The 25,883-nt window shown below is 45.5% G+C and overlaps 1 protein-coding gene across 3 annotated transcripts in view; it reads left to right on the plus strand.

Annotated features, from left to right (window-relative positions):
- The first annotated feature begins 1,978 nt into the window (after window positions 1-1,978).
- LOC110506752 (solute carrier family 12 member 4) overlaps window positions 1,979-25,883 on the plus strand; it is a 48,308-nt gene continuing 24,403 nt past the window's right edge. The window contains exons 1-8 of one of the 3 annotated variants that reach the window (XM_021586594.3): window positions 1,979-3,413; window positions 21,450-21,544; window positions 22,046-22,177; window positions 22,769-22,915; window positions 23,419-23,473; window positions 23,673-23,803; window positions 24,247-24,488; window positions 24,832-25,046. In XM_021586594.3, the coding sequence (XP_021442269.3) occupies window positions 3,275-3,413; window positions 21,450-21,544; window positions 22,046-22,177; window positions 22,769-22,915; window positions 23,419-23,473; window positions 23,673-23,803; window positions 24,247-24,488; window positions 24,832-25,046 (1,156 nt within the window). In that variant the 5' untranslated portion in view covers window positions 1,979-3,274. Of the gene's footprint in view, window positions 3,414-20,088; window positions 20,250-21,449; window positions 21,545-22,045; window positions 22,178-22,768; window positions 22,916-23,418; window positions 23,474-23,672; window positions 23,804-24,246; window positions 24,489-24,831; window positions 25,047-25,883 lie in introns of those variants that run through there. The other 2 variants (XR_002471029.3, XM_021586595.3) reach the window with 2 other exon arrangements.

The following is a 25,883-nucleotide window of genomic DNA, read 5'->3' on the forward strand; positions in this document are numbered from 1 at the left end:
CTGTCAACCATAAACGGAAAACTGTCAGTTTTGGCTGTTGTGCAAGAAGATAGAAGGGGGTAAATATCTAAACCCATGACATCCACTACATAATATAACAATAATAGTATGTGCTATTTAGAAGATGTTTTTATCCAAAGTACCTTACAGTATTGAGTGAGCGCAAACATTTCCGTACAGGTGAGTCTTGAGTGACCCCAACGAGAATTGAACCCATAACCCTGGTATTGCAACTTGTAAGTGCCCCATGCTTTACCAACTGTGACACCGTTTTCTACAGAGGCCCCAGAAGTCCAAAGAGAGCAGAAGAGTAGAGCTCAAATGACTTAAAATAGGACGTTTAATGGGCCTCTGTAATTACAGGCTGCTGTAGGCCCTGTGATCTGTCTTCCTGGGGACTTCTGGCTCTCAGTGAAAGAGAGAAGGAAAGATATTTATGTTACTTAAGGTTAGTTCCCCTGATATCTTAAATATATGCCATGCAACGCACAACTAATCTGGCCTGTTCTGGATTATGGGTAAAAATGTATTTGTAGGCTATTTATATTTACAGTAGGCCTACATTTTCTTGCCTATAATTTACATTGTTACTTTAATGTCACAGTACCCAACATTTCACTTTAAATTTATGTCAAACAAAAAACAATGATTACAAAGTTAAACAAACCATACAACTCTATGCACAAGGACTACTTTTAACAATTTCCAAAGAAAATTTGACAAAAAAAACATGTATTTGAAGAACAGTGCAGATGCAAAGTTAGGTAATCATCATTGTTTTTTGTTTGACACATTTTAAAGTGAAAAATTGGATTCTCAGCATCATTACCATGGAATTACCTGTAGGGTAAAGCTTACTACATGACAGCCTTTAGCCGTACCCTTATCCTACTCCTCTGTTCCTATTGTGATGTAGAGGTTAACCCAGGCCCTGTGTGTCCCCAGGCGCTCTCATTTGCTGACTTCTGTAACTATAAAAGCCTTGGGTTCATGCATGTTAACATCAGAAGCCTCGTCCCTAAGTTTGCTTTATTCACTGCTTTAGCACACTCCGCCAACCCTGATGTCCGAGCCGTGTCTGAATCCTGGCTTAGGAAGGCCATAAAAAATTCTGAAATTTCCATCCCCAATTACAACATTTTCCGTCAAGATAGAACTGCCAAAGGGGGCGGAGTTGCAATCTACTGTAGAGATAGCCTGCAGAGTTCTGTCCTACTATCCAGGTCTATGCCCAAACAATTCGAGCTACTACTTTTAAAAATCCAGAAATAAGTCTCTCACTGTTGCCGCTTGTTATAGACCCCCCTCAGCTCCCAGCTGTGCCCTGGAAACCATATGTGAATTGATTACCCCCCATCTATCGTCAGAGCTCGTACTGTTAGGTGACCTAAACTGGGATATGCTTAACACCCTGGCCACCCCGTCCTACAATCTAAAATAGATGCCCTTAATCTCGGACAAATTATCAAGGAACCTACCAGGTACAACTCCAAATCCGTAAACATGGGCACCCTCATAGATATCCTGACCAACTTGCCCCCTAAATAGACCTCTGCTGTTTTCAACCAGGATCTCAGCGATCACTGCCTCATTGCCTGCGTTCGTTATGGGTCCAAAGTCAAACGTCCACCCCTCATCACTGTCAAACGCTCCCTAAAACACTTCTGCGAGCAGGCCTTTCTAATCGACCTGGCCCAGGTATCCTGGAAGGATATTGACCTCATCCTGTCAGTAGAGGATGCCTGGTTGTTCTTCAAATATGCCTTCCTCAAAATCTTAAATAAGCATGCCCCTTTCAAAAAATTCAGAACTAAGAACAGATATCGCCCTTGGTTCACTCCAGACTTGACTGCCCTTGACCAGCACAAAACATCCTGTGGCGCACTGCACTAGCTTCAAATAGTCCCCACGATGTGCAACTTTTCAATATACACAGTCAGTTAGGAAAGCTAAGGCTAGCTATTTCTGGTGAAATATATATATATATATATATACAGTATATATATTGATTTTATTTTTTAAATAAGGTAGATTTGGAAAATAAAAGAGGGCCTTAGGGAGGAGTGCCAAAGACATGAGAGCACATGAGGTTTTTCTTCCAGCTGCAGTCTGTTACTGATGCTTTGGGTTGGGTCGTTGTGGTAAAGACGCTGTAAAGATTCTGTTGTAAAGATTCCGTTCATGTTTATTTTACTGTATACAGTAATTGTACTGTATAATTTTACTGTATTGTATTACAGCTATAATGCCTAAAAGGAAAGCAGAGTCATTTATATCGTAGGCCTACACAGTTTAGGAATACACAGGATGTTGCTGTCTGTTCCTCAGGTCAAAGGCTGATATGACATCAGCATTATGTTGTTTGTAGGAATAGGAGGGGGAGAGTTGGGTAGTTCACTGTGTCATATTTTCCTCTGCTTATGCCAAACGCAGGGGCTGTGTTACATGCTTTCTCTCTCGCACTCCCTCACTCTCTCTTTCGTCTCTCTTTTTATTTATTTCTCTCTCCGTCTCGCTCTCTCTCACTCACTCGTCTCTTTATCTCTCTCTCTCTCGTTCTGTCATCTCTTTCTCGCTCGCTCTCTGTTCTCTCTCAAACAAACACTTGGTTAATTTGATTATTTTCCAAACTGCCACGTCTCAGAGTTGTGTGTGTGTTTTGGTCAAGACCCACATACACAGAGGACTGTCTCTCTGTGTGTGTGTGTGTGTGTGTGTGTGTGTGTGTGCGTGCGTGCGTGCGTGCGTGCGTGCGTGCGTGTGCGAGAGAGAGATAGAGAGAGAGATAGAGAGAGAGCGAGAGAGAAAGTGTTCAGTGTGGAGAGGGTCAATTAACAACATGGCCATGGAATGGGTTTCCCTGCTGTCCCTCTTTTCTCCCTCTCTCTCAGTATATGACCACTGAGTATATGATATGAGTCAGTGGTGCTGACGACAGTGGGACACTGACTGTGTCTCAGAGTCCTCTCCTCCCCTGCCAGACTGAGTTTCCCAGGCTACATGACAGGCAGCACCTCTTTTATTCACACAAGGAGCCCAGGAGGCCGGCCTGGTCGGGGCTGGTAGAGGGGGCAGGGCTATGGTATGGTAATGTGCTCAGAGGAAGTGAGCGCAGGGTAGTGGAATGCTGCTGAGATTAGTAGTACTGACTGACTGCCTGGGAGTTCAGCTGGCTGATCAAGACTGTCAGGACAGTGCTAACCATTAGCTGTTGAATGCCTATCCGGAGATACTGAGGATTATTAGCATCAGGGCCTACCCAGCGGATGAAAATATGCCCCATTTCACAGTGGTACCGGTGGAGGACAGCGCTACGTCCAACTATGACAGCCTGGAAGGAATTAACTGGGTGGACTACAGAGACACAGGACAGGGGGGACACCCTGGACATCTAGACACTGTCAGCTCTGATGGTGAGTCTCTCTCTCTCTCTCTCGCTCTTTCTCAGACAACTGTTCCTCTCAACTCTTTACAAAGTAGAACAACATAGTTGTCTTGTTAACTAAGAACTGCTTGGAAGAACAGACAGATAACTGTTCCTCAACTCTTTACAAGTAGGTTGTCCTATTTACTAAGAGAACTGTCTAGAAATGTGAAGTTAATGAGATGTTTTCTATAGTGTGTTGTTATGAGTGTGACCTGAGGAGAAGTTGTGGGAATGCTTTACATTGTCCTGGGGGCTGGCTGAGACGGAACAGCTGGTTGTATGTTTACCATGGCAATCCTCCAACCTACCTGGCAGATTTCCTTTCCTGGCAGAGAGTTTTCCAGCCTATTTTTGACAGCTCAGGGAATTTTCTGTGGAGTGTTATCGTGGGATTTCAGAGATTCAGGACAGACTCAGGAAGATTACCCCATCATGAGCCCCCTCATGCCAAATATGTCTGTGGTGACAAAGGGAAAATAATTGGAGGGGCAAGGGTGGGGGGGTGAGGGGGAGGGGGTAGAGTGGGCGGAGAGGCAGGGGGACCAGCCCTGCTTAGGCCTCAAGTGTTCCATCTGACAAAAGATGGAGCACTCTTTGTGCATAGCGTTTATTTATTTTCCACACAAAGGGGTTAAGCAGGCTGTTAAACCAGTGAGAAACAGCTTTTTCTTTCTCTCAGTCTATCTCAGCTGTAAATCTAGTTCTAGTCCCTCTTTCAGTTTCTCAATTTGCTTCTGTATCAAGTTTGGGAAAGTGGATAAACCACTCCTAGGTGGAGAGGAGAGGAGTTTGTAGCCAGGGGGCAGGATTATATGAGACTGCTGATATGCAAGGCTGACATGGGAACCGACCAGGCGTGAGTCTGCTGTATGAGGGAGAGAAAGGATAGCTTTATTAAAAGGGAGCTGCCTCATAATGAAGCACCCACACAAAACCACAGGCTGGCCGGCCGGGCACACAGACCTACCCCTGCCTGGCATTCCATCCATTACTGCCAGGGTAATGAATACACCACCATCACAGGCTGGCCGGCCGGGCACACAGACCTACCCTTGCCTGGCCTTCCATCCATTACTGCCACGGTAATGAATACACCACCATCACAGGCTGGCCGGCCGGGCACACAGACGTACCCCAGCCTGGCCTTCCATTCATTACTGCCAGGGTAATGAATATACCACCATCACAGGCTGGCCGGCCGGGCACACAGACCTACCCCTGCCTGGCCTTCCATTCATTACTGCCAGGGTAATGAATACACCACCATCAGAGGCTGGCCAGCCAGGCACACAGACCTACCCCTGCCTGGCCTTCCATTCATTACTGGCAGGGAGAATGCGTGGGCAGGGAGAATGCGTGGGCAGGGAGAATGCGTGGGCAGGGAGAATGCGTGGGCAGGGAGAATGCGTGGGCAGGGAGAATGCGTGGGCAGGGAGAATGCGTGGGCAGGGAGAATGCGTGGGCAGGGAGAATGCGTGGGCAGGGAGAATGCGTGGGCAGGGAGAATGCGTGGGCAGGGAGAATGCGTGGGCAGGGAGAATGCGTGGGCAGGGAGAGTGCGTGGGCAGGGAGAGTGCGTGGGCAGGGAGAGTGCGTGGGCAGGGAGAATGCGTGGGCAGGGAGAATGCGTGGGCAGGGAGAATGCGTGGGCAGGGAGAATGCGTGGGCAGGGAGAATGCGTCGGCAGGGAGAATGCGTCGGCAGGGAGAATGCATCGGCAGGGAGAATGCGTGGGCAGGGAGAATGCGTGGGCAGGGAGAATGCGTGTGCAGGGAGAATGCGTGGGCAGGGAGAATGCGTGGGCAGGGAGAATGCGTGGGCAGGGAGAATGCGTGGGCAGGGAGAATGCGTGGGCAGGGAGAATGCGTGGGCAGGGAGAATGCGTGGGCAGGGAGAATGCGTGGGCAGGGAGAATGCGTGGGCAGGGAGAATGCGTGGGCAGGGAGAATGCGTGGGCAGGGAGAATGCGTGGGCAGGGAGAATGCGTGGGCAGGGAGAATGCGTGGGCAGGGAGAATGCGTGGGCAGGGAGAATGCGTGGGCATGTTACGGTGCGTGAATGAGGACCCAAAAGCGAATTAACGTAAACAGAGCTTCTTTAATAACAAACAAACGTAGGCTCAGATGGACCGGCAGATTCCGACAGGACAGGACAAGGTTGCAGCAAACATGACGATAGTCTGGTTCAGGCATGAATAACACAAACAAGAATCCGACAAAGACAGAAACAAAAACAGAGAGAGATATAGAGGACTAATCAGAGGGAAAAAGGGAACAGGTGGGAAAAGGGGTGACGAGGTAGTTAGGAGGAGACAAGGAACAGCTGGGGGAAAGAGGGGGAGAAAAGTTAACCTAAAACGACCAGCAGAGGGAGACAGGGTGAAGAGAAAGGACAGAAACAAGACACAACATGACAATACATGACAGTACCCCCCCACTCACCGAGCGCCTCCTGGCGCACTCGAGGAGGAAACCTGGCGGCAACGGAGGAAATCATCGATCAGCGCACGGTCCAGCACGTCCCGAGAGGGAACCCAACTCCTCTCCTCAGGACCGTACCCCTCCCAATCTACTAGGTACTGATGACCACGGCCCCGAGGACGCATGTCCAATGCTGTAGATGGGTGCGCCCTCGACAAGGATGGGGGGGGGGGGGAAGACGAGCGGGGGCGCGAAGAACGGGCTTGACACAGGAGACATGGAAGACCGGGTGGACGTGACGAAGATATCGCGGAAGAAGAAGTCGAACTGCGACAGGATTAATGATCTGAGAAATACGGAACGGACCAATGAACCGCGGGGTCAACTTGCGAGAAGCTGTCTTAAGGGGAAGGTTCTGAGTGGAGAGCCAAACTCTCTGACCGCGACAATATCTAGGACTCTTAGTTCTACGCTTATTAGCAGCCCTCACAGTCTGCGCCCTATAACGGCAAAGTGCAGACCTGACCCTCTTCCAGGTGCGCTCGCAACGTTGGACAAAAGCCTGAGCGGAGGGGACGCTGGACTCGGCGAACTGAGATGAGAACAGCGGAGGCTGGTACCCGAGGCTACTCTGAAAAGGAGATAGCCCGGTCGCAGACGAAGGAAGCGAGTTGTGGGCGTATTCTGCCCAGGGGAGCTGTTCTGACCAAGACGCAGGGTTGCGAAAAGAAAGACTGCGTAAGATGCGACCAATAGTCTGATTGGCCCGTTCTGCTTGACCGTTAGACTGGGGGTGAAAGCCGGAAGAGAGACTGACGGAAGCCCCAATCAAACGGCAAAACTCCCTCCAAAATTGAGACGTGAATTGCGGACCTCTGTCCGAAACGACGTCTGATGGAAGGCCATGAATTCTGAAAACATTCTCGATGATGATTTGTGCCGTCTCTTTAGCAGAAGGAAGCTTAGCAAGGGGAATAAAATGAGCCGCCTTAGAGAACCTGTCGACAACCGTAAGAATAACAGTCTTCCCCGCTGACGAAGGCAGTCCGGTGACAAAATCTAAGGCGATGTGAGACCACGGTCGAGAGGGAATGGGAAGCGGCCTGAGACGGCCGGCAGGAGGGGAGTTACCGGACTTAGTCTGCGCGCAGACCGAACAAGCAGCCACGAAGCGACGCGTGTCATGCTCCCGGGTGGGCCACCAAAAACGCTGGCGAATGGAAGCAAGCGTACCCCGAACGCCAGGGTGGCCGGCTAACTTGGCAGAGTGAGCCCACTGAAGAACGGCCAGACGAGTAGGAACAGGAACGAAAAGAAGGTTCCTAGGACAAGCGCGCGGCGACGGAGTTTGAGTGAGTGCTTGCTTTACCTGCCTCTCAATTCCCCAGACAGTCAACCCGACAACACGCCCCTCAGGGAGAATCCCCTCGGGGTCAGTGGAGGCTACTGAAGAACTGAAGAGACGAGATAAAGCATCAAGCTTGGTGTTCTTAGAGCCCGGACGATAAGAAATCACGAACTCGAAACGAGCGAAAAACAGCGCCCAGCGCGCCTGACGCGCATTAAGTCGTTTGGCAGAACGGATGTACTCAAGGTTCCTATGGTCAGTCCAAACGACAAAAGGAACGGTCGCCCCCTCCAACCACTGTCGCCATTCGCCTAGGGCTAAGCGGATGGCGAGCAGTTCGCGGTTTCCCACATCATAGTTACGTTCCGACGGCGACAGGCGATGAGAAAAATACGCGCAAGGGTGGACCTTGTCGTCAGAGAGGGAGCGCTGAGAAAGAATGGCTCCCACGCCCACCTCTGACGCGTCAACCTCGACAACGAACTGTCTAGTGACGTCAGGTGTAACAAGGATAGGTGCGGATGTAAAACGATTCTTGAGGAGATCAAAAGCTCCCTGGGCGGAAACGGACCACTTAAAGCACGTCTTGACAGAAGTAAGGGCTGTGAGAGGGGCTGCCACCTGACCGAAATTACGGATGAAACGACGATAGAAGTTCGCGAAGCCGAGAAAGCGCTGCAGCTCGACGCGTGACCTAGGGACGGGCCAATCAATGACAGCTTGGACCTTAGCGGGATCCATCTTAATGCCTTCAGCGGAAATAACAGAACCGAGAAATGTGACGGAGGAGGCATGAAAAGAGCACTTCTCAGCCTTCACAAAAAGACAATTCTCTAAAAGGCGCTGGAGGACACGTCGAACGTGCTGAACATGAATCTGGAGTGACGGTGAAAAAAATCAGGATATCGTCAAGGTAAACGAAAACAAAGATGTTCAGCATGTCTCTCAGGACATCATTGACTAATGCCTGAAAGACAGCTGGAGCGTTAGCGAGGCCGAAAGGAAGAACCCGGTATTCAAAGTGCCCTAACGGAGTGTTAAACGCCGTCTTCCACTCGTCCCCCTCCCTGATGCGCACGAGATGGTAAGCGTTACGAAGGTCCAACTTAGTGAAAAACCTGGCTCCCTGCAGGATCTCGAAGGCTGAAGACATAAGAGGAAGCGGATAACGATTCTTCACTGTTATGTCATTCAGCCCTCGATAATCTATGCAGGGGCGCAGGGACCCGTCCTTCTTCTTAACAAAAAAAAACCCCGCTCCGGCGGGAGAGGAGGAGGGGACTATGGTACCGGCGGCAAGAGCTACAGACAAATAATCTTCGAGAGCCTTACGTTCGGGAGCCGACAGAGAGTAGGGGGGGGAGTGGTTCCCGGAAGGAGATTAATACTACAATCATACGACCGGTGTGGAGGAAGAGAGGTGGCCCTGGACCGACTGAACACCGTGCGCAGATCGTGATATTCCTCCGGCACCCCTGTCAAATCACCAGGCTCCTCCTGTGAAGAAGAGACAGAGGAAACAGGAGGGATAGCAGACATTAAACATTTCACATGACAAGAGACGTTCCAGGAGAGGATAGAATTACTAGACCAATTAATGGAAGGATTATGACAAACTAGCCAGGGATGGCCCAAAACAACAGGTGTAAAAGGTGAACGAAAAATTTAAAAAGAAATGGTTTCGCTATGATTACCAGAAACAGTGAGGGTTAAAGGTAGCGTCTCACGCTGAATCCTGGGGAGAGGACTACCATCCAGGGCGAACAAGGCCGTGGACTCCCTTAACTGTCTGAGAGGAATGTCATGTTCCCGAGCCCAGGTCTCGTCCATAAAACAGCCCTCCGCCCCAGAGTCTATTAAGGCACTGCAGGAAGCTGACGAACCGGTCCAGCGTCGATGGACCGACAAGGTAGTGCAGGATCTTGAAGGAGAGACAGGAGTAGTAGCGCTCACCAGTAGCCCTCCGCTTACTGATGAGCTCTGGCTTTTACTGGACATGAAGTGACAAAATGACCAGCAGAACCGCAATAGAGACAGAGGCGGTTGGTGATTCTCCGTTCCATCTCCTTAGTCGAGATGCGGATACCTCCCAGCTGCATAGGCTCAGCACCCGAGCCGGCAGAGGAAGATGGTAGTGATGCGGAGAGGGGGGCAACGGAGAACGCAAGCTCCTTTCCACGAGCTCGGTGACGAAGATCAACCCGTCGCTCAATGCGAATAGCGAGTTCAATCAAGGAATCCACGCTGGAAGGAACCTCCCGGGAGAGAATCTCATCCTTTACCTCTGCGCGGAGACCCTCCAGAAAACGAGCGAGCAAAGCCGGCTCGTTCCAGCCACTGGAGGCAGCAAGAGTGCGAAACTCAATAGAGTAGTCTGTTATGGATCGATTACCTTGACATAGGGAAGACAGGACCCTGGAAGCCTCCTCCCCCAAAACAGATCGATCAAAAACCCGTATCATCTCCTCCTTAAAGTCCTGATACTGGTTAGTACACTCAGCCCTTGCCTCCCAGATTGCCGTGCCCCACTCACGAGCCCGTCCAGTAAGGAGAGATATGACGTAGGCGACACGAGCAGTGCTCCTGGAGTAAGTGTTGGGCTGGAGAGAAAACACAATATCACACTGGGTGAGGAACGAGCGGCATTCAGTGGGCTCCCCAGAGTAACACGGCGGGTTATTGATTCTGGGCTCCGGAGATTCGAAAGCCCTGGAAGTGGCCGGTGGATCGAGGCGGAGATGGTGAACCTGTTCTGTGAGGTTGGAGACTTGGGTGGCCAGGGTCTCAACGGCATGTCGAGCAGCAGACAATTCCTGCTCGTGTCTGCCTAGCATCGCTCCCTGGATCTCGACGGCTGAGTGGAGAGGATCCGAAGTCGCTGGGTCCATTCTTGGTCGGATTCTTCTGTTACGGTGCGTGAATGAGGACCCAAAAGCGAATTAACGTAAACAGAGCTTCTTTAATAACAAACAAACGTAGGCTCAGATGGACCGGCAGATTCCGACAGGACAGGACAAGGTTGCAGCAAACATGACGATAGTCTGGTTCAGGCATGAATAACACAAACAAGAATCCGACAAAGACAGAAACAAAAACAGAGAGAGATATAGAGGACTAATCAGAGGGAAAAAGGGAACAGGTGGGAAAAGGGGTGACGAGGTAGTTAGGAGGAGACAAGGAACAGCTGGGGGAAAGAGGGGGAGAAAAGGTAACCTAAAACGACCAGCAGAGGGAGACAGGGTGAAGAGAAAGGACAGAAACAAGACACAACATGACAATACATGACAGGGCAGGGAGAATGCGTGGGCAGGGAGAATGCGTGGGCAGGGAGAATGCGTGGGCAGGGAGAATGCGTGGGCAGGGAGAATGCGTGGGCAGGGAGAATGCGTGGGCAGGGAGAATGCGTGTGTGTAATTTTGGGGTGCACTTCTTTGTGACTGTGTACCTGCATGTGGCGGGAAACAGTTTAGTAGTGATACGCTCCACTAGACCACGGGACTCAGGACTGATATCATCATCATAATCTCAAACACCCTGGAAATATGGGACATCTTTGCCTAAAGTCTCCTCTATATTCCTGGAAGGAATGGAATTCATTCACGGCTTGTTTTGTTGGATTGGATTTTGGCCTGGGAACAAACTGAAATACAAAGTGAAAGAAATCAAATCTAGTGTTCACAATCTAGTGTTCACAATCTAGTGTTCACAATCTAGTGTTCACAGACAACCTCAATTTAACCCCGTTTGCAAAAACACAGCTGTTATGTGTTATCACTGGCAGTTCATGTTTTGTCCATAAGAGGGGCTCCTGAATGAATAAAACAGCTGATGGCATGAAATGACATGGAATGGTTCTCCAAGCCGGTTGAGCTCTCTCTTTCTGCACATCCCTGTTTTGAGATGACTGTGAACTATCACCTTCTTCTTCCTCTCTATCTCTCTCTCTGTCTTTCTCTCTCAGGCAGTGGGGTTTCCAGAGAGAGAGATAGACAGAGAGAGCTATGTCACCATTTCCCACTGACAGGAAGAATAACATCTAGGAAGTGAGATGGAAACAGATGACTAGGAAGGAGTAAAAATGTATATTATTATCTTGGGTGGAGTGTTGCGTATGTGTTTGTAGGAAAAGGAAGAGTGGTTGGTGAGGTGAAGTGAAGTGAGGGAGGGAAGAGATTGTTGAAGTAAAGGAGGCTATCATAGATGGTGTGATGGAGGGAGGAGGTGTGTGGGTCTGGTATGGTTGGGTAAAGAGGGTGGAGGAGAGGAGGGAGACAGCCACAGTCACAGTGCTAACTCTGTTCCAGGCTGATCGCCCTGCTCTCTCCAGAGCTGGTCTGGACTGGACTACACACTGTGGCCATTGTACCAGAGATGCCTTCCACTAGAGTGGTAGCTAGCTAGGAGTCAGTCAGTTCTAGTCAGTCAGCCAGTCAGTTTATCCCCTGTACAATATCTGGCAAGGCCGCATTTGCGCATGACCGAATTAGTTGTGAGAATTTGTGTGTGTGAAATAGTGTGTTTGAGTGAATGTGTGAGAGAGTGTTTCTGAGTGAATGTCTGCATCAGCATTATCATCATGTCCTACAGTATTGTTGCCTTGCTGTAATCTAATCCACTATTGAAGGAATCTTTAGTTTTGTCTTCTATACAGAAAACAGTTGGCCTCATACTGAACTGTACAGTACAGTACAGAACAGTAGATTACGTGAGGGGAGTATCATTGTTTTCCTTCCTGGGTCTTCCCAGCCTGTCTTCAGGAGAACAGTGTCCATTCCAGTCATTCTGTCCCACATGCTTCATAGATAGTCTTGACCTCATAGAGATAAACACCCACTCTGCAGACAGCTGATTCTGTGTGTGTGGACTGAGTGATGACCGATGGGCTCTGGACAGCTGGACTGCTAATTTGAACCCTGAGACCAGTGACAGATAAAGAGTCAGTCACAAGAATTTATCATGAAGGGAAACTGAAGTGTAAAGGATGGCTTGCAGACCGGTATCAGTTACTGATTTGTAGTAGAGTAAGGATGGCTAGTTGGCTGTGTTGATGAGGGGACTTTCCAATATACATTTCTTCTATACATTCATGTTACAAGGCAATATTTTCTCACAACCATTTCTTTCTGTAAATCTGTAGGCAATGTTTTACTTCCCATCACATCAATGCTTCCGTTGATAGAAGTGGTGACTAAGCTCCTGTATTTAGAACTGTTAAACATATGATTTTAGACTGAGAAAACGACATACAAATAATGCCCTATAGAGTGTTCATGGGTGTATTCTGCTCTGCTGTCCCAAGTGGCTTACACATTACTCTGTGTTCCCCATAGGGCTCTGGTCAAAAGTAGTGTACTATTATAGGGATAGGGTACCGTTTTAGGACACAACCCCACTAGCTACAGCTACAGTTGTCTCACTGAGAGGCTATAGCAGAGCACTGCTGGTAAGGTAGGGTTAGCTGTATTATTCTACTAGAGCCCCTGGGGTTAGAGCTATGAGAGACATGTAACAACAAACTGGGCTATTTTAAAGTGGGAGTTGGCAGTCCTTTATGTAGGGAATGACTGTATGTTTTCCACAGCCTCTAGCTTGCCCGGTAACAATGAATCCCATCTCTCCTGATTGGGCTGCTAAAGTGTATTAGCTTCTGTTGAAAGACAAACAGTCCTCAAAGACTGTCTCCCAAATGGCATGTTATCCCCTATATAATGAACCCTTTGGGCCCTGATCAAAAGTAGCGCACTATACAAGGAATAGGATGCTATTTGGGACTAACCCTAAGTCTTTAGGAGAGTGTCACTGTATTGTATAATAGCTTGACTTGAGGAATTAACAGAATGCACAAAAACAACACAACTTCCTAACACAACTCTCTGAAGTAAGTCATGACCTGATGTGCAATTATGTTGTATCTATTTGTCACTTTGCCTTGTTATACCTGTATCCAAAGAATGTTCACCTGTTGCTGTTTCTGTCTGCCTTGTTTCTGAATCCACCATTTGTGCCAATGTTGTGTCAATTTTATTTTCCAATTGGTGGCCCCCCTCCTCTGTACAGATGTAGGATCTTAATTTGATCACTCTTTTGTTGCTGAGAATTACAAACGTGTAGTGTATTTGAGCTTTAAAAAGGCTTCTAAAGTTTGTAATTTCCACTTTGAAATTTGCCCTAAAGAAAAATGTATCAACAAGAATGTTCAAGAATTATAATCCATGTAATAATTCACATTTCCTGTTGCTGTAGGATTATTTTTCTGCTGTAGCTGGTGAACATTAAGATCCTACATCTGTACTGTACAGTGCTCCTCTGCCCCTCACTGTTGTGCTGTAATCACCCTCTACTAACCCTAACCACAAGAAAAAAAGGGATGAGGGTAGATAATAACAACAAAATGGAACAGTCCATTTATATAACGTTCTCCTAGGTAGCTCAAGATGTTCTGCAAAACTTGAAGGAAAATAAAACTGGGATGTAAAATACTTCAGTAATTCAGAATTCTGAAGAATAGTGCTAGTGAATTTGGATATACTGTAGTTGTCTTTATTTTTTAGATGACAGTAATTTAACAATTTATGTATATATCAAAAATATTCACAATCTCACTTCAGTCCTCTCAATCAGTATATCTTCATCTCCATAGCAGATTACAAAGGGAAACCCAGACGCGAGCTGCCCAGTCACACGAGCCTACCAGACAAAGCTAAATGCCTTTTATACTCGCTTCGAGTCAAGAAACACTGAAGCATGCACGAGAGCACCAGCTGTTCTGTATGACTGTGTGATAACACGCTCGGTAGCTGATGTGAACAAAACCTTTCAGTATTCGCAAAGCCGCGGGGCCAGATGGATTACCAGGACGTGTACTCAAAGCATGCGCGGACCAACTGTCAAGTGTCTTCACTGACATTTTCAACCTCTCCCTGACCAAGTCTGTAATACCTACATGTTTCAAGCAGACCACCATAGTCCCTGTGCCCAAGGAAGCGAAGATAACCTTCCTTAAATGATTACCGCCCCGTGGCACTCACGTCAGTAGCCATGAAGTGCTTTGAAAGACTGGTGATGGCTCACATCAACAGCATCCTCCCGGACACCCTAGACCCACTCCAATTCACATACCGCCCCAACAGATCTACAGTTGACGCAATCTCAATCACACTCCACACTGCCCTTTCTCACCTGGACAAAAGGAACACCTATGCAAGAATGCTGTTCATTGACTACAGCTCAGCGTTCAACACCATAGTGCCCACAAAGCTCATCACTAAGCTAAGGACTCAGGGACTAAACACCTCCCTCTGCAAATGGATCCTGGACTTCCTGACGGGCCACCCCCAGGTGGTAAGAGTAGGTAACAACATGTCTGCCACGCTGAACCTTAACACTGGCGCCCCTCAGGGGTGTGTACCTAGTCCCCTCCTGTATTCCCTGTTCACCCACGACTGCGTGGCCAAACATGACTCCAACACCATCATTACATTTGCTGACAACACAACAGTGGTAGGCCTGATCACCGACAACGATGAGATGGCGTATAGGAAGGAGGTCAGAGAACTGGCAGTGTGGTGCCAGGACAACAACCTCTCCCTCAATGTGAGCAAGACAAAGGAGCTGATCATGGACTGCAGGAAAACATTAACGGGGCTGTAGTGGAGTGTGTCGAGAGTTTCAAGTTCCTTGGTGTCCACATCACCAACAAACTATCATGGTCCAAAATACCAAGACAGTCGTGAAGAGAGCACGACAAAACCTTTTCCCCCGCAGGAGACTGAAAAGATTTGGCATGGGTCCCCAGATCCTCAAAAAGATTCTACAGCTACACCATCAAGAGCATCCTGACCTTTTGCATCACCGCCTGTTATGGCAACTGCTTGGCATCTGACCGTAAGGCGCTACAGAGAGTAGTGTGAACGACACAGTACATCACTGGGGCCAAGCTTCCTGCCATCCAGGGCCTATACAATAGGGGGTGTCAGAGGAAAACCCATACAATTATCAGAGACTCCAGTCACCCAAGTTATAGACTGTTTTCTCTGCTACCGCACGGCAAGCAGTACCGGAGCGCCAAGTCTAGGACCAAAAGGCTCCTCAACAGCTTCTACCCCCAAGCCATGAGACTGCTGAACAATTAATAAAATCGCCACCGGACAATTTACATTGACAGCCCCCCCCCCTCCTTTTGTACACTGCTCTACTCACTGTTTATTATCTATGCATAGTTACTTCACCCCCACCTACATGTACAAATTACCTCAACTAACCTGTACCCCCGCACACTGACTCGGTACCGGTGCCCCTTGCATATAGCCTCATTGTTATTCTTATTGTGTTACTTTTTAGTATTACTTTTTATTTTAGTCTACTTGGTAAATATTTTCTTAACTCTTCTTGAACTGCACTGTTGGTTAAGGGTTTGTCAGTTAGCATTTCATGGTAAGGTCTATACTTGTTGTATTCAGCGCATGTCACAAATAAAGTTTGATTTGATGTGATTTGAGAGAAAGATTGGCCTATAGCGTACTTGAAAGAGCTACAGAGACTAGATGGCTGTGTTTTGAAATGTATAACCAACCCACTGATAAGCATGTGCAACTTTTAGTTTTAAATTGAATCTCAACTTAATTTCCCCATTAGTGGTAAGGAAACCGTTCATCTGATTAAGTTAATCTGATAAACAATATATCAAACAGAACTGGATCCACAAATTCTTCTTCCTCTTCTTTTCCCCAGTGTCATTAAACACAATCTAACATCTTATCAGTCAGTCATTGTTGTTTGTATGATTATTAACACTGTCCAGACAGTGACTAAGTAGACACATTTCTAACTATGACATATGAAGTATATATTCACAATGACTTAGTTGAGCACTTCACCATCCTTAATAAATGTGTAAGGACAAGACAAATCAAAGTTTATTGGTCACATGCACCGAATACAGCTGGTGTAGACTACAGTAAAATGCTTACTTACGAGGCCATTCCCAACAATGCAGAGTTAAAAAGTAAGACAAATATTTTCTAAATAGAAAAGGAAAAGGTAACACAATAAAAACAATAACAAGGCTATATACAAGCAGATCATGGATCAGTTCAAATGAGCTAGACAAACTAACACCAAGTTATTATACAATACACAGTATTACAGTATCAAATCAATTGTAACTTAACTGCCTAAGGCTCTGGTATAGTTGTGTACCCACCTTAGTGGTGGTTGGTACAGTAGCAGGCTAGCAGCATCTCTGTTGTGGACCCTGGTGTCCGTTGAGAGTCTAACCAGTGTTGACAGCTACTGTAGCTAGCTGACTAGTGTTCTTACACACACCCAAATGCTCACTCACATACACACACTCACGTTTAGGTATTCTAGCTCGAGTGCGTTTGAATCTGTGCTCGCATGCACGCGCACACAGTCTTGTTTTTGTGAATTTTCAGGGATTTTATTCCCATTTTTATTCCCATCCCATCCTATTTTATTCCCATTCAAAATCCTACTAACTCTTACCCTTAACCTAAACCTAACATTAACCCCAAACCCTAAACCTAACCCTTAAGCCTAAAATAGCATTTGAACAATTTATTTTTGATCTTGTTTTCCTACCTTGTCAGAACATTCTGGTGAGTTGTCAGGACATTGTGATCCTGATAATGTAGGAAAACATGTACACTTTCTCTCTCACACACACACATTGCCTTTGAACAGCACTAATCAGAACAGCATTTCTGCCAGCTAACCACACGAGGTAGAGCCATAGAGAGGTCTAAGCTGCATGACTTCTCTGCTGCTTAATAAAGTCTTAAATGTTCATTTAAGGAGAAGTTTAGCAAAGAGGCTTTCATACCGAATGAGCTAATAGGGTGACAAAGTGTTTTTCATGGATAAGCAGCTTTGGTGATTGCTGACATGTTGTGATTGCTGACAAGTTTCCTTGCTTTCTTTTGCATTATTGGTTATGTAAATGGTTAGCCACTGAAAAGTCACAACTACAGAGTCTAGAGCCCAGATTCAACCTTATTAAGAAAAAATGTGTTCTTAAGTGCAATTTTTTCCTTAAGTTAAACTTAATGTGTATTCCTCAATAAAGTTATTGGAAATGTTCTCAAGTTTCTTCCTAAGAAAAAAAATGATGTTCTTGGATTTCTTCTTGGAAACGTTTTTATTTCCAAGATACCTAAACCCTTGTCTTAAACTCAGGGCAGTGAGAGATTAAGCTAATGAAAGTAATTGAGCATGTTTAAGTCATTCACAAACTTCATATGAAACTTTCAGTATTGGTTGTTTTCAACTGAAGAACATGTTTCAGAACAGTAATCTCAGTTTGAAATATGCTAGGATGATTGTCATTACTAGCTAGATTGGTTGCCTAGTCGCAATCATCTTAAGAAGATTGTTAAGAAGTTTGCAAGAAGATATTTGAGAAGCCTGTAAGAAAAAAATGAAATCTTAAGATAGTTTTTTTTTTTCTTAATGAAGAAGCTTCTTAAGTTTTTGTGTTAGAAGTGTTCTGTGAATCTGGGTCCAGAACATCTATTGGGTTCTTTTGATGCTGATGCTCACTGTGCCGTTCTTAGAGATGAGAAGATTCTGACTGTTGTCTGGGACCAGCAAGGTCGCAAGTCACCAACTGTGTTGGGTGTGGACACTGGTTCTGTGTCAGTCAGACTCTAGTCTAGGGTATAGTTCTGTGTCAGTCAGACTAGTCTAGGGTATAGTTCTGTGTCAGTCAGACTCTAGTCTAGGGTATAGTTCTGTGTCAGTCAGACTCTAGTCTAGGGTATAGTTCTGTGTCAGTCAGACTAGTCTAGGGTATAGTTCTGTGTCAGTCAGACTAGTCTAGGGTATAGTTCTGTGTCAGTCAGACTCTAGTCTAGGGTATAGTTCTGTGTCAGTCAGACTAGTCTAGGGTATAGTTCTGTGTCAGTCAGACTCTAGTCTAGGGTATAGTTCTGTGTCAGTCAGACTCTAGTCTAGGGTATAGTTCTGTGTCAGTCAGACTAGTCTAGGGTATAGTTCTGTATCAGTCAGACTCTAGTCTAGGGTATAGTTCTGTCAGTCAGACTAGTCTAGGGTATAGTTCTGTGTCAGTCAGACTCTAGTCTAGGGTATAGTTCTGTGTCAGTCAGACTAGTCTAGGGTATAGTTCTGTATCAGTCAGACTCTAGTCTAGGGTATAGTTCTGTCAGTCAGACTAGTCTAGGGTATAGTTCTGTGTCAGTCAGACTCTAGTCTAGGGTATAGTTCTGTGTCAGTCAGACTAGTCAGACTTTTGTCTTAGTGGTTGTTTTTACGGTGGCACACAGCAGCACTGATCATAGGACTTTACACAAAAAGACAACCTCAATTGGTGCCCCACCCTAGTGCTTACTAGACCATTTGGACTTGCCTTTTCCTGTTTCCTTTGTTTGAATGGGACCACATTGAAAATACGGCAACTAAATGTGTGGTGGTTTTACTGGTGTGTTTAAAGCTTAATATTAATCTGCAAATATAGTATTTGTTAATACCTTGGCTAATAGTCTCTGCTTTGTATTAAATGTAAAAAGACAACGAAAGAAGCTGATGGAACTAGAAACAGAGTAAAGAATGATATGATCTTCCAAAATTCATTCTGCAGATGTAAGTTGGCCTGTAACTTCACTACACCAGTGATATGTTGACACTTCCAGTAATAGGCCTAGTTCAACGACCTCTTCAGTCAAGCACATATGAAACAACTTCATTATATGTCTGGATAGCTTTGAGAACTTGGGTAGTCATGTTATTTCTCTCTGTAAAAAGCTAAAGTGAGTGCTGCCAGTAATGTGCTGACTTGTCTAATAGTGACAAGGCGTTCAGACAGAGGTGACTGTTCAGTACAGCAGGAGGAGGCGGGAAGCTCGGCAGGATTGGCAGTCTGTCTCACTTTTTTGGCAGTCGTTTGATCTTGTGGCTCAGAGGCATTTTTGTGGAGGCACCATTTGTTCGTTGACTTGTTGGGACCTGTCGTTGTAAATCCCTGTGTGCTGTTCTTTTCAGCGCAGTGGAACTCAGGGCTCTCTGTGAGTCGTTCATAACAGTTCTGTTCATCTTTAATCTGTTTTAATTAGACATCAAACGTCAGGTCAGGAGAACCCCCTCCGTACCATTCAACTTTACAAACGCCACTCGGTCCCCATACCCTCCATCCTTTTAATAAGACCGACTTGAGGAGGGTGTTGTGGTAGAGAGAGCGACATTTGGAAACATATAAGCGAACAGTACAGACAAAGATAAAGGAATATGTTGTTTTACAAGTTCAGCATCCTTCGGTCATTATTTAGAACTGACGCTATGATGGCATGCACATTGCAATGTAAACACAAACACAGTGACATCCTTCCTGTTTTACAATGTTCTCACATGGCACTAACAGCAAACTGACACTAGAGGACAGTATTTGAATTGATCTTGTCTCTTTCCCTGCCCATTTTCAATGACATCATACTAGTGAGTGAGTGTTAGGTCTTTACACACTTATTCCCATCTAATCTCAGAAATGGTACGAGGAGTTGACTCCCTCATCATTAGTGATTAAGTGGGATTTTTTTTCTAAATGTTTCAGAGCATATCATTTTGAGTTGCCATTATGCGTTGTTAGCATAATGACAAGACCATCATGGCCCATAGTAAATATCAATGTGCTGTACGTAGTTGTGAAATACTTTAAGATATATATGCTGACTGTGTGTTTACTGTGTGTTTACTGTGTGTTTACTGTGTGTGTGCTCTGGCCTCTGCTCTACAACCCACAGTGTATATGTATTTGTGCCTGCATGCTTGCTTGTGTGTACTCGCTCCTGTGTGTGCACTCCCCCCCCGGTGTGTGTGTGTGTGTGTGTGTGTGTGTAGCCTCACACTGTGTGTTCTGGACCAAGCCCCTCAGTGAGTGAGTTTGCCCTGTGTGACAGTGTGTTCTGAATGGCGCCTGACTATGTCCCGAGCCAGAGATCACAGTACACTGCTCTCTGCACACACTGTGGCAGCATGGTCACCCTCAGCAGCACTGAGGTACTGAACACTGTGGTGCCGGAGACAGGTAAGTAGAGAAGCTTGGCACCACTGAACCAGCATGGGTCTAGTTTTAGAATAGATGCCGGGGAGAAGTTAGCATTTTGTGTCTCGTGTTCAGCCCTACTTATAGGGTACGGCAGTCGGGTAATTGTCTGTGGCTCAGGATGTTAGTAATGTAACCGGTTGGATTTGTGCTGCAAGCAAATGTTGTTTGAAGAGACTCGACGACTTGTCATGCTCGCTGATGATCCAAATGTCAGGATCCTAATTTCTAGAAATAGATTGGTTTGTGTGTCGTGTATTATCATATTCACACAGATGCTGTGTGCACTGCCAGTAGCCCCAGGCTCATATCCTGCCTCAGCTTGATGTATCAAGGGAAACAGAGAACAGAGTTTAAACCAGAGAGAAATTTACTAAGCAACTTTTTTGTCGTCTCTGCTCTATTTAACATTGATTGATTTTAGGTTTGGCCTGGATGATGTTTGGATATGAATTTATCTTTGGGTGAATGCTTTGCTTACTGGTGATGCAAGAGAAGTCGCTCAATTGCTCAATCTTGTTTAATGACATCACAATCTTGTTTAATGACGTCACAATCTTGATCAGCAATGATGGGTTGAAACATTTTGCAATCGAGGGTTTGAGTGAATTCCTTCCTATTTTCTCTGTGCCTGATATGCTAAAGACATTAAAAAGCAGTATAATAGTGTAGGACCGTATACCTCACATAGCAGCTGCCGGGGTTGATGACTTTGAACGTGGGAGTGGGAGACTGAGACAGACAGTGATGTCACACTGTAGGTTGTAGGCAGACTGTGGGAACTAACTTGGAGATTCGTCACAGTTAGCACCATAGACCGTATATACTGTGGTTGACAGGGTTGCATCGTTGCATGGTTTTTATGGCTATTGTACTGTAGTTATTATTAGTCGTCTCTTTTCCTGTAACCTCTACAGATATCGCTAAAGTTTATTTGTCTCAAATGTCATTTTTTGTGTTTTTATATTGCAACGTGTTGGTTGAGATGACAACAAACAGACTGCTGTTTTACAATAGAGCACCAGCATGCATGAATGGGAACTGATCACAAACTGACTCTCTCATTATCACATTTCATACTTTACAATGACCCCTGTTTATCTTACCAAGGTACTGGTTGAAAATGTTATCCTTGCCTACTTTATAAATATTTGATTTCTCTTCTTCTATCTCTTTTTTCAGGCCATGGAAATCACAAGGAGGATAGTCCTTTCCTCAGCAGTGCAGATGCTGACAGGAAGACTGATTTCTATGACAGGAACCTGGCCTTGTTTGAGGTCTGTCTTTAAAGTAACAGTCCAGTGTTTCCAGATTCCTAGGAAATATGACCTATAATTAATTACAATTTGAGTGAAATAGTTTTCCTTCCAAATTTTTTCAATTAAATATGTTAACTTCTTTTTTGTGTTTGAATGGTGGTGGGTGTTTGTTCTCCAAATTATGATTTGGCCACAGATTTGAGCATCAGATGAGTCAATAACATTATTTGGGTGTGAGTTAACAGAATAAAAGTGATATTTTCACTGGACAGTTATTTTAAGAGTGGCTCTCCGGGACACTGATACAAATACACAACATATTACCTTTAAACATCAGTATTTGCTAATCTCAACTGCCTAGATCACTCCATAGACCACCACTCCTCCTTCAACCTATACAAATTAAATTCCTTACACTGCACTATAACACCCTTTTACTGTAGGCTATTACACCCCAAAGACACATAGGGTACCCATCCACCTCTAACTGTTCCCTGTTCTGCTGTTCCTGTCCTGCAGGAGGAGTTGGACATCCGTCCCAAGGTGTCGTCCCTCCTCAGCCGGCTGGTCAACTACACCAACATTACCCAGGGGGCCAGGGAGCACGAGGAGGCCGAGAACACAGAGATGTCACTCAGGAAGGTCCCAAAGGTCAGAAGTCACCAAAACTACCTCTCTCTTCTTTTGAGATTCAAACAGGCTTTAGTCTCTCTCTCTACCCCCCTGTCTCTGCACATGTTTGGATAAGAGCTTGCATGCGTGTGCTTTGGGTTGAGTTGGTGCCTGTTTGTTACAGGCTCTGCCCTGTAGGCCCCCTGGTGAGAGTTTATCAATATTTTACCCGATCAATAATTCTGATCAATTAGCTATTTCCTGTGGGTCTATCTGTGCTATTCAGAAACACACACAAAAACATAGACACTGAAACACACTACTCACACAAATATGGAAAACTACAGCAGTACTATCATAGTTATCTTAACAACCAAATCACTCACATCTGTTTCCTGCCTTCGTGTCACTATTTATGTTTGGTTCCTTTTCTCTTCCTGATTGATATTAGATTAAGACTGTAATGATATAAATTATAATTCTTGTGAATTTTTCCTCTCCCTCGCTCTCTCTGTTCTCTTTCTTAATTTCTCTTTCTTTGTCCCTTTCATTTTTGTAATCCATCTCTCTCTCTGTTCTGTTTGTTCTCTCTCACTCTCTTTGTCTCACTTCATCTCTCTCTCTCTGCAGTCCCCCAACATGGGTACCCTGATGGGAGTCTACCTGCCCTGTCTACAGAACATCTTTGGTGTCATCCTGTTCCTTCGTCTAACGTGGATCGTGGGCACAGCCGGCATCGTCCAGTCATTCCTCATCGTCCTCATGTGCTGCTCATGTGTTAGTACACACACACACACACACACACACACACACACACACACACACACACACACACACACACACACACACACACACACACACACATTGTGGATGCACACACAGGCACACTCACACACACACACACACACACACACTGTCTGGCAATGTTAGAAGACATTGACACGCTGTTCTTGTCCACTTGCCAAACCCCCTGTTAAAACTGGGTCACCAGCTAGTTAACATTACCAGGCTGAATAGAACCCACAGCATTTCAATCAGTTTACACGCCCTGCTGTTTACTCCAAAGGACATGTAATATATTTGTGGTTTATGTCTCAACCTTTCCAACATGATTGATGAATTATGTTCAGTTGTCCAATGACAAGTTGCTAAGTGTGTTTATTATGTGGATATAGAGCACAGTGTATTGGTTGATGGGCACAACATAAAACATCCAGAACTTTCTCATAAAGACAGACTGGCCTTATTTGTTGGTGTTCATATTCTCTTCTGTTTGACAGACAATGCTCACTGCCATGTCCATGAGTGCCATAGCTACAAATGGTGTTGTCCCAGGTGAGGGTACAGTACAAGCTTTGAAGACTGAGAATCCAAACTTACATTTTACACTTAAAACACTTTAGTTGTAACAGTTACATAAACATGACAATAACAAGATAATATCATTTTTATGACATGACCAACAAATGATCACACCGTCAGTCTATTCTGACCAGTTTCATCCATGTTAACTCTGTTCTGCTCACTGTTGTAGCCGGAGGGGCGTACTTCATGATCTCTCGTTCCCTGGGTGCTGAGTTTGGGGGGGCTGTAGGAATCTGTTTCTACCTGGGAACAACCTTCGCTGCTGCCATGTACATACTGGGAGCTATAGAGATCTTCCTGGTGAGTTATCATCTGCTCCCAAATGGCACCCTATTCCCTATTTAGTGCACTACTTTTGATCAGGACCTATAATTGTGCAATATGTAGGGAATAGGGTGCAATTTGGGATGCAACCAATATACTGCAGTAAAATAGATCAATGTACTCAATCATATTGAGATGGAGTAAATTACATGTAAAAATGGGATCCAACAACATTAGCTGAACATATATTTGATCCACATAATGTTGCTGTTGTTGACTGTAGTATATGACTGATATTCGTATATTCGGAGTACTCAAAATACATTTAAAGTGAAAGGCTTCTGTTCTGCTCTTACTGTATAGTGAATTGTAGAAGGAGCCATTATAAGTGCATTATGAATGCACACATAAGGTATTAAATGTGTGTGTCTCACAGAAAGTGTACCTAAATTACTTCTGTTGTCATTGTCCTCTCCCAGAAATACCTGGTTCCCCAGGCGGCCATCTTCCACGCCAGCGACCACCATGGGGGCGACAGTGCCATCCTCAACAACATGAGGGTGTACGGCACCATCTGTCTCAGCCTCATGGCCGTGGTGGTCTTTGTGGGGGTGAAATACGTCAACAAACTGGCCTCTCTCTTCCTGGCCTGTGTCATCATCTCTATCGTCTCCATCTACGCCGGGGCCATTAAGTCTGTTTTCCAACCACCTGACTTTTCGTAAGGCACTGGGGATTTTTTTACTTCTTTGTCTAAACAGGAATTGGGAATAATGGTACAATTGATGTGGATTTAATTTTGTGTTAAGGATCAGTTTGTCCCTGACGGAAGCCAAAACACTTGCTGTTCCACTGGCTGGAATGGTCAATTGAGATAAAAGTCTATTTCCATTGTTGAACTTTGTCCTAAAGATCTAGCTACTGTACGCATACTGTAAATGTTTTTCAGTGTAGCTATAATATAGCTCATATCTGATCTAAAGTAGAGTGAAAACACACATTATCATGACATGTTATCATCGCTCTGTTGATAATCAGAACCAATAATATTCCTCTTTTTCCAGGATCTGTATGTTGGGTAACAGGACACTGGTGAGAGATCAGTTTGACGTGTGTAGTAAGACGGTTCTAGAGGGCAATGTGACTGTACCTAGTCAGCTGTGGAGGAACTTCTGTAGCTCTGGCAACATGAGTAGTCCTCAATGTGACGACTACTTCAACCAGAACAACGTTACAGAGATACAGGGAATACCAGGACTGGCCAGCGGCATCATCAGAGGTAAAGACCAAAGTCTGAGGATGGACCATAGTTGTAATGATATGGCTATTACCACACTCCTGGGTCTAGAATACAGATCTAAGATCAGCTTCACCCTCCCACAGTCCTAACCTTAACCATTAGTGGGGGGAAATGTATAACTGACCCACGAGGGGGCAGCAGAGCCACACATTTTTATTTCACATTTACTTAACCAGGTAGGCTAGTTGAGAACAAGTTCTCATTTACAACTGCGACCTGACCAAGATAAAGTAAAGCAGTGCGACACAAACAACAACACAAAGCTACACATGGAATAAACAAACATGCAGTCAATAATACAATAGAAAAGGTCTATATACAGTGTGTGCAAATGAGGTAGGATAAGGGAGATAAAGGCAATAAATAGTCCATAGTGGCAAAATAATTACAATATAGCAATTAAACACTGGAGTGATAGATGTGCAGAATATGAGTGTGCAAGTAGAGATACTGGGGTGCAATGGATGAAAATAAATAACAGTATGGGGGATGAGGTAGTTGGATCAGCTATTTACAGATGAGCTATGTACAGGTGCAGTGATCTGTGAGCTGCTCTGACAGCTGGTGCTGTCAGCTGGTGCAGTTTGTTCCAGTCATTGGCAGCAGAGAACTGGAAGGAAAGGCGGCCAAAGGAGGAATTGGCTTAGGGGGTGACCAGTGAGATATCAATTCACATATGGTGTCCAGGACACAGCTGGGGCCAAAAGGTGCTCTATAGCAAGCGGCAACGGTGAGAGACTTGTTTCTGGAAAGGTGGATTTCTAAAAGTAGAAGCTCAAATTGTTTGGGCACAGACCTGGATAGTAGGACAGAACT

Source organism: Oncorhynchus mykiss, chromosome 26 (assembly GCF_057628025.1).
Source record: "Oncorhynchus mykiss isolate SJ-2025 chromosome 26, ASM5762802v1, whole genome shotgun sequence".
Taxonomy (NCBI): domain Eukaryota; kingdom Metazoa; phylum Chordata; class Actinopteri; order Salmoniformes; family Salmonidae; genus Oncorhynchus; species Oncorhynchus mykiss.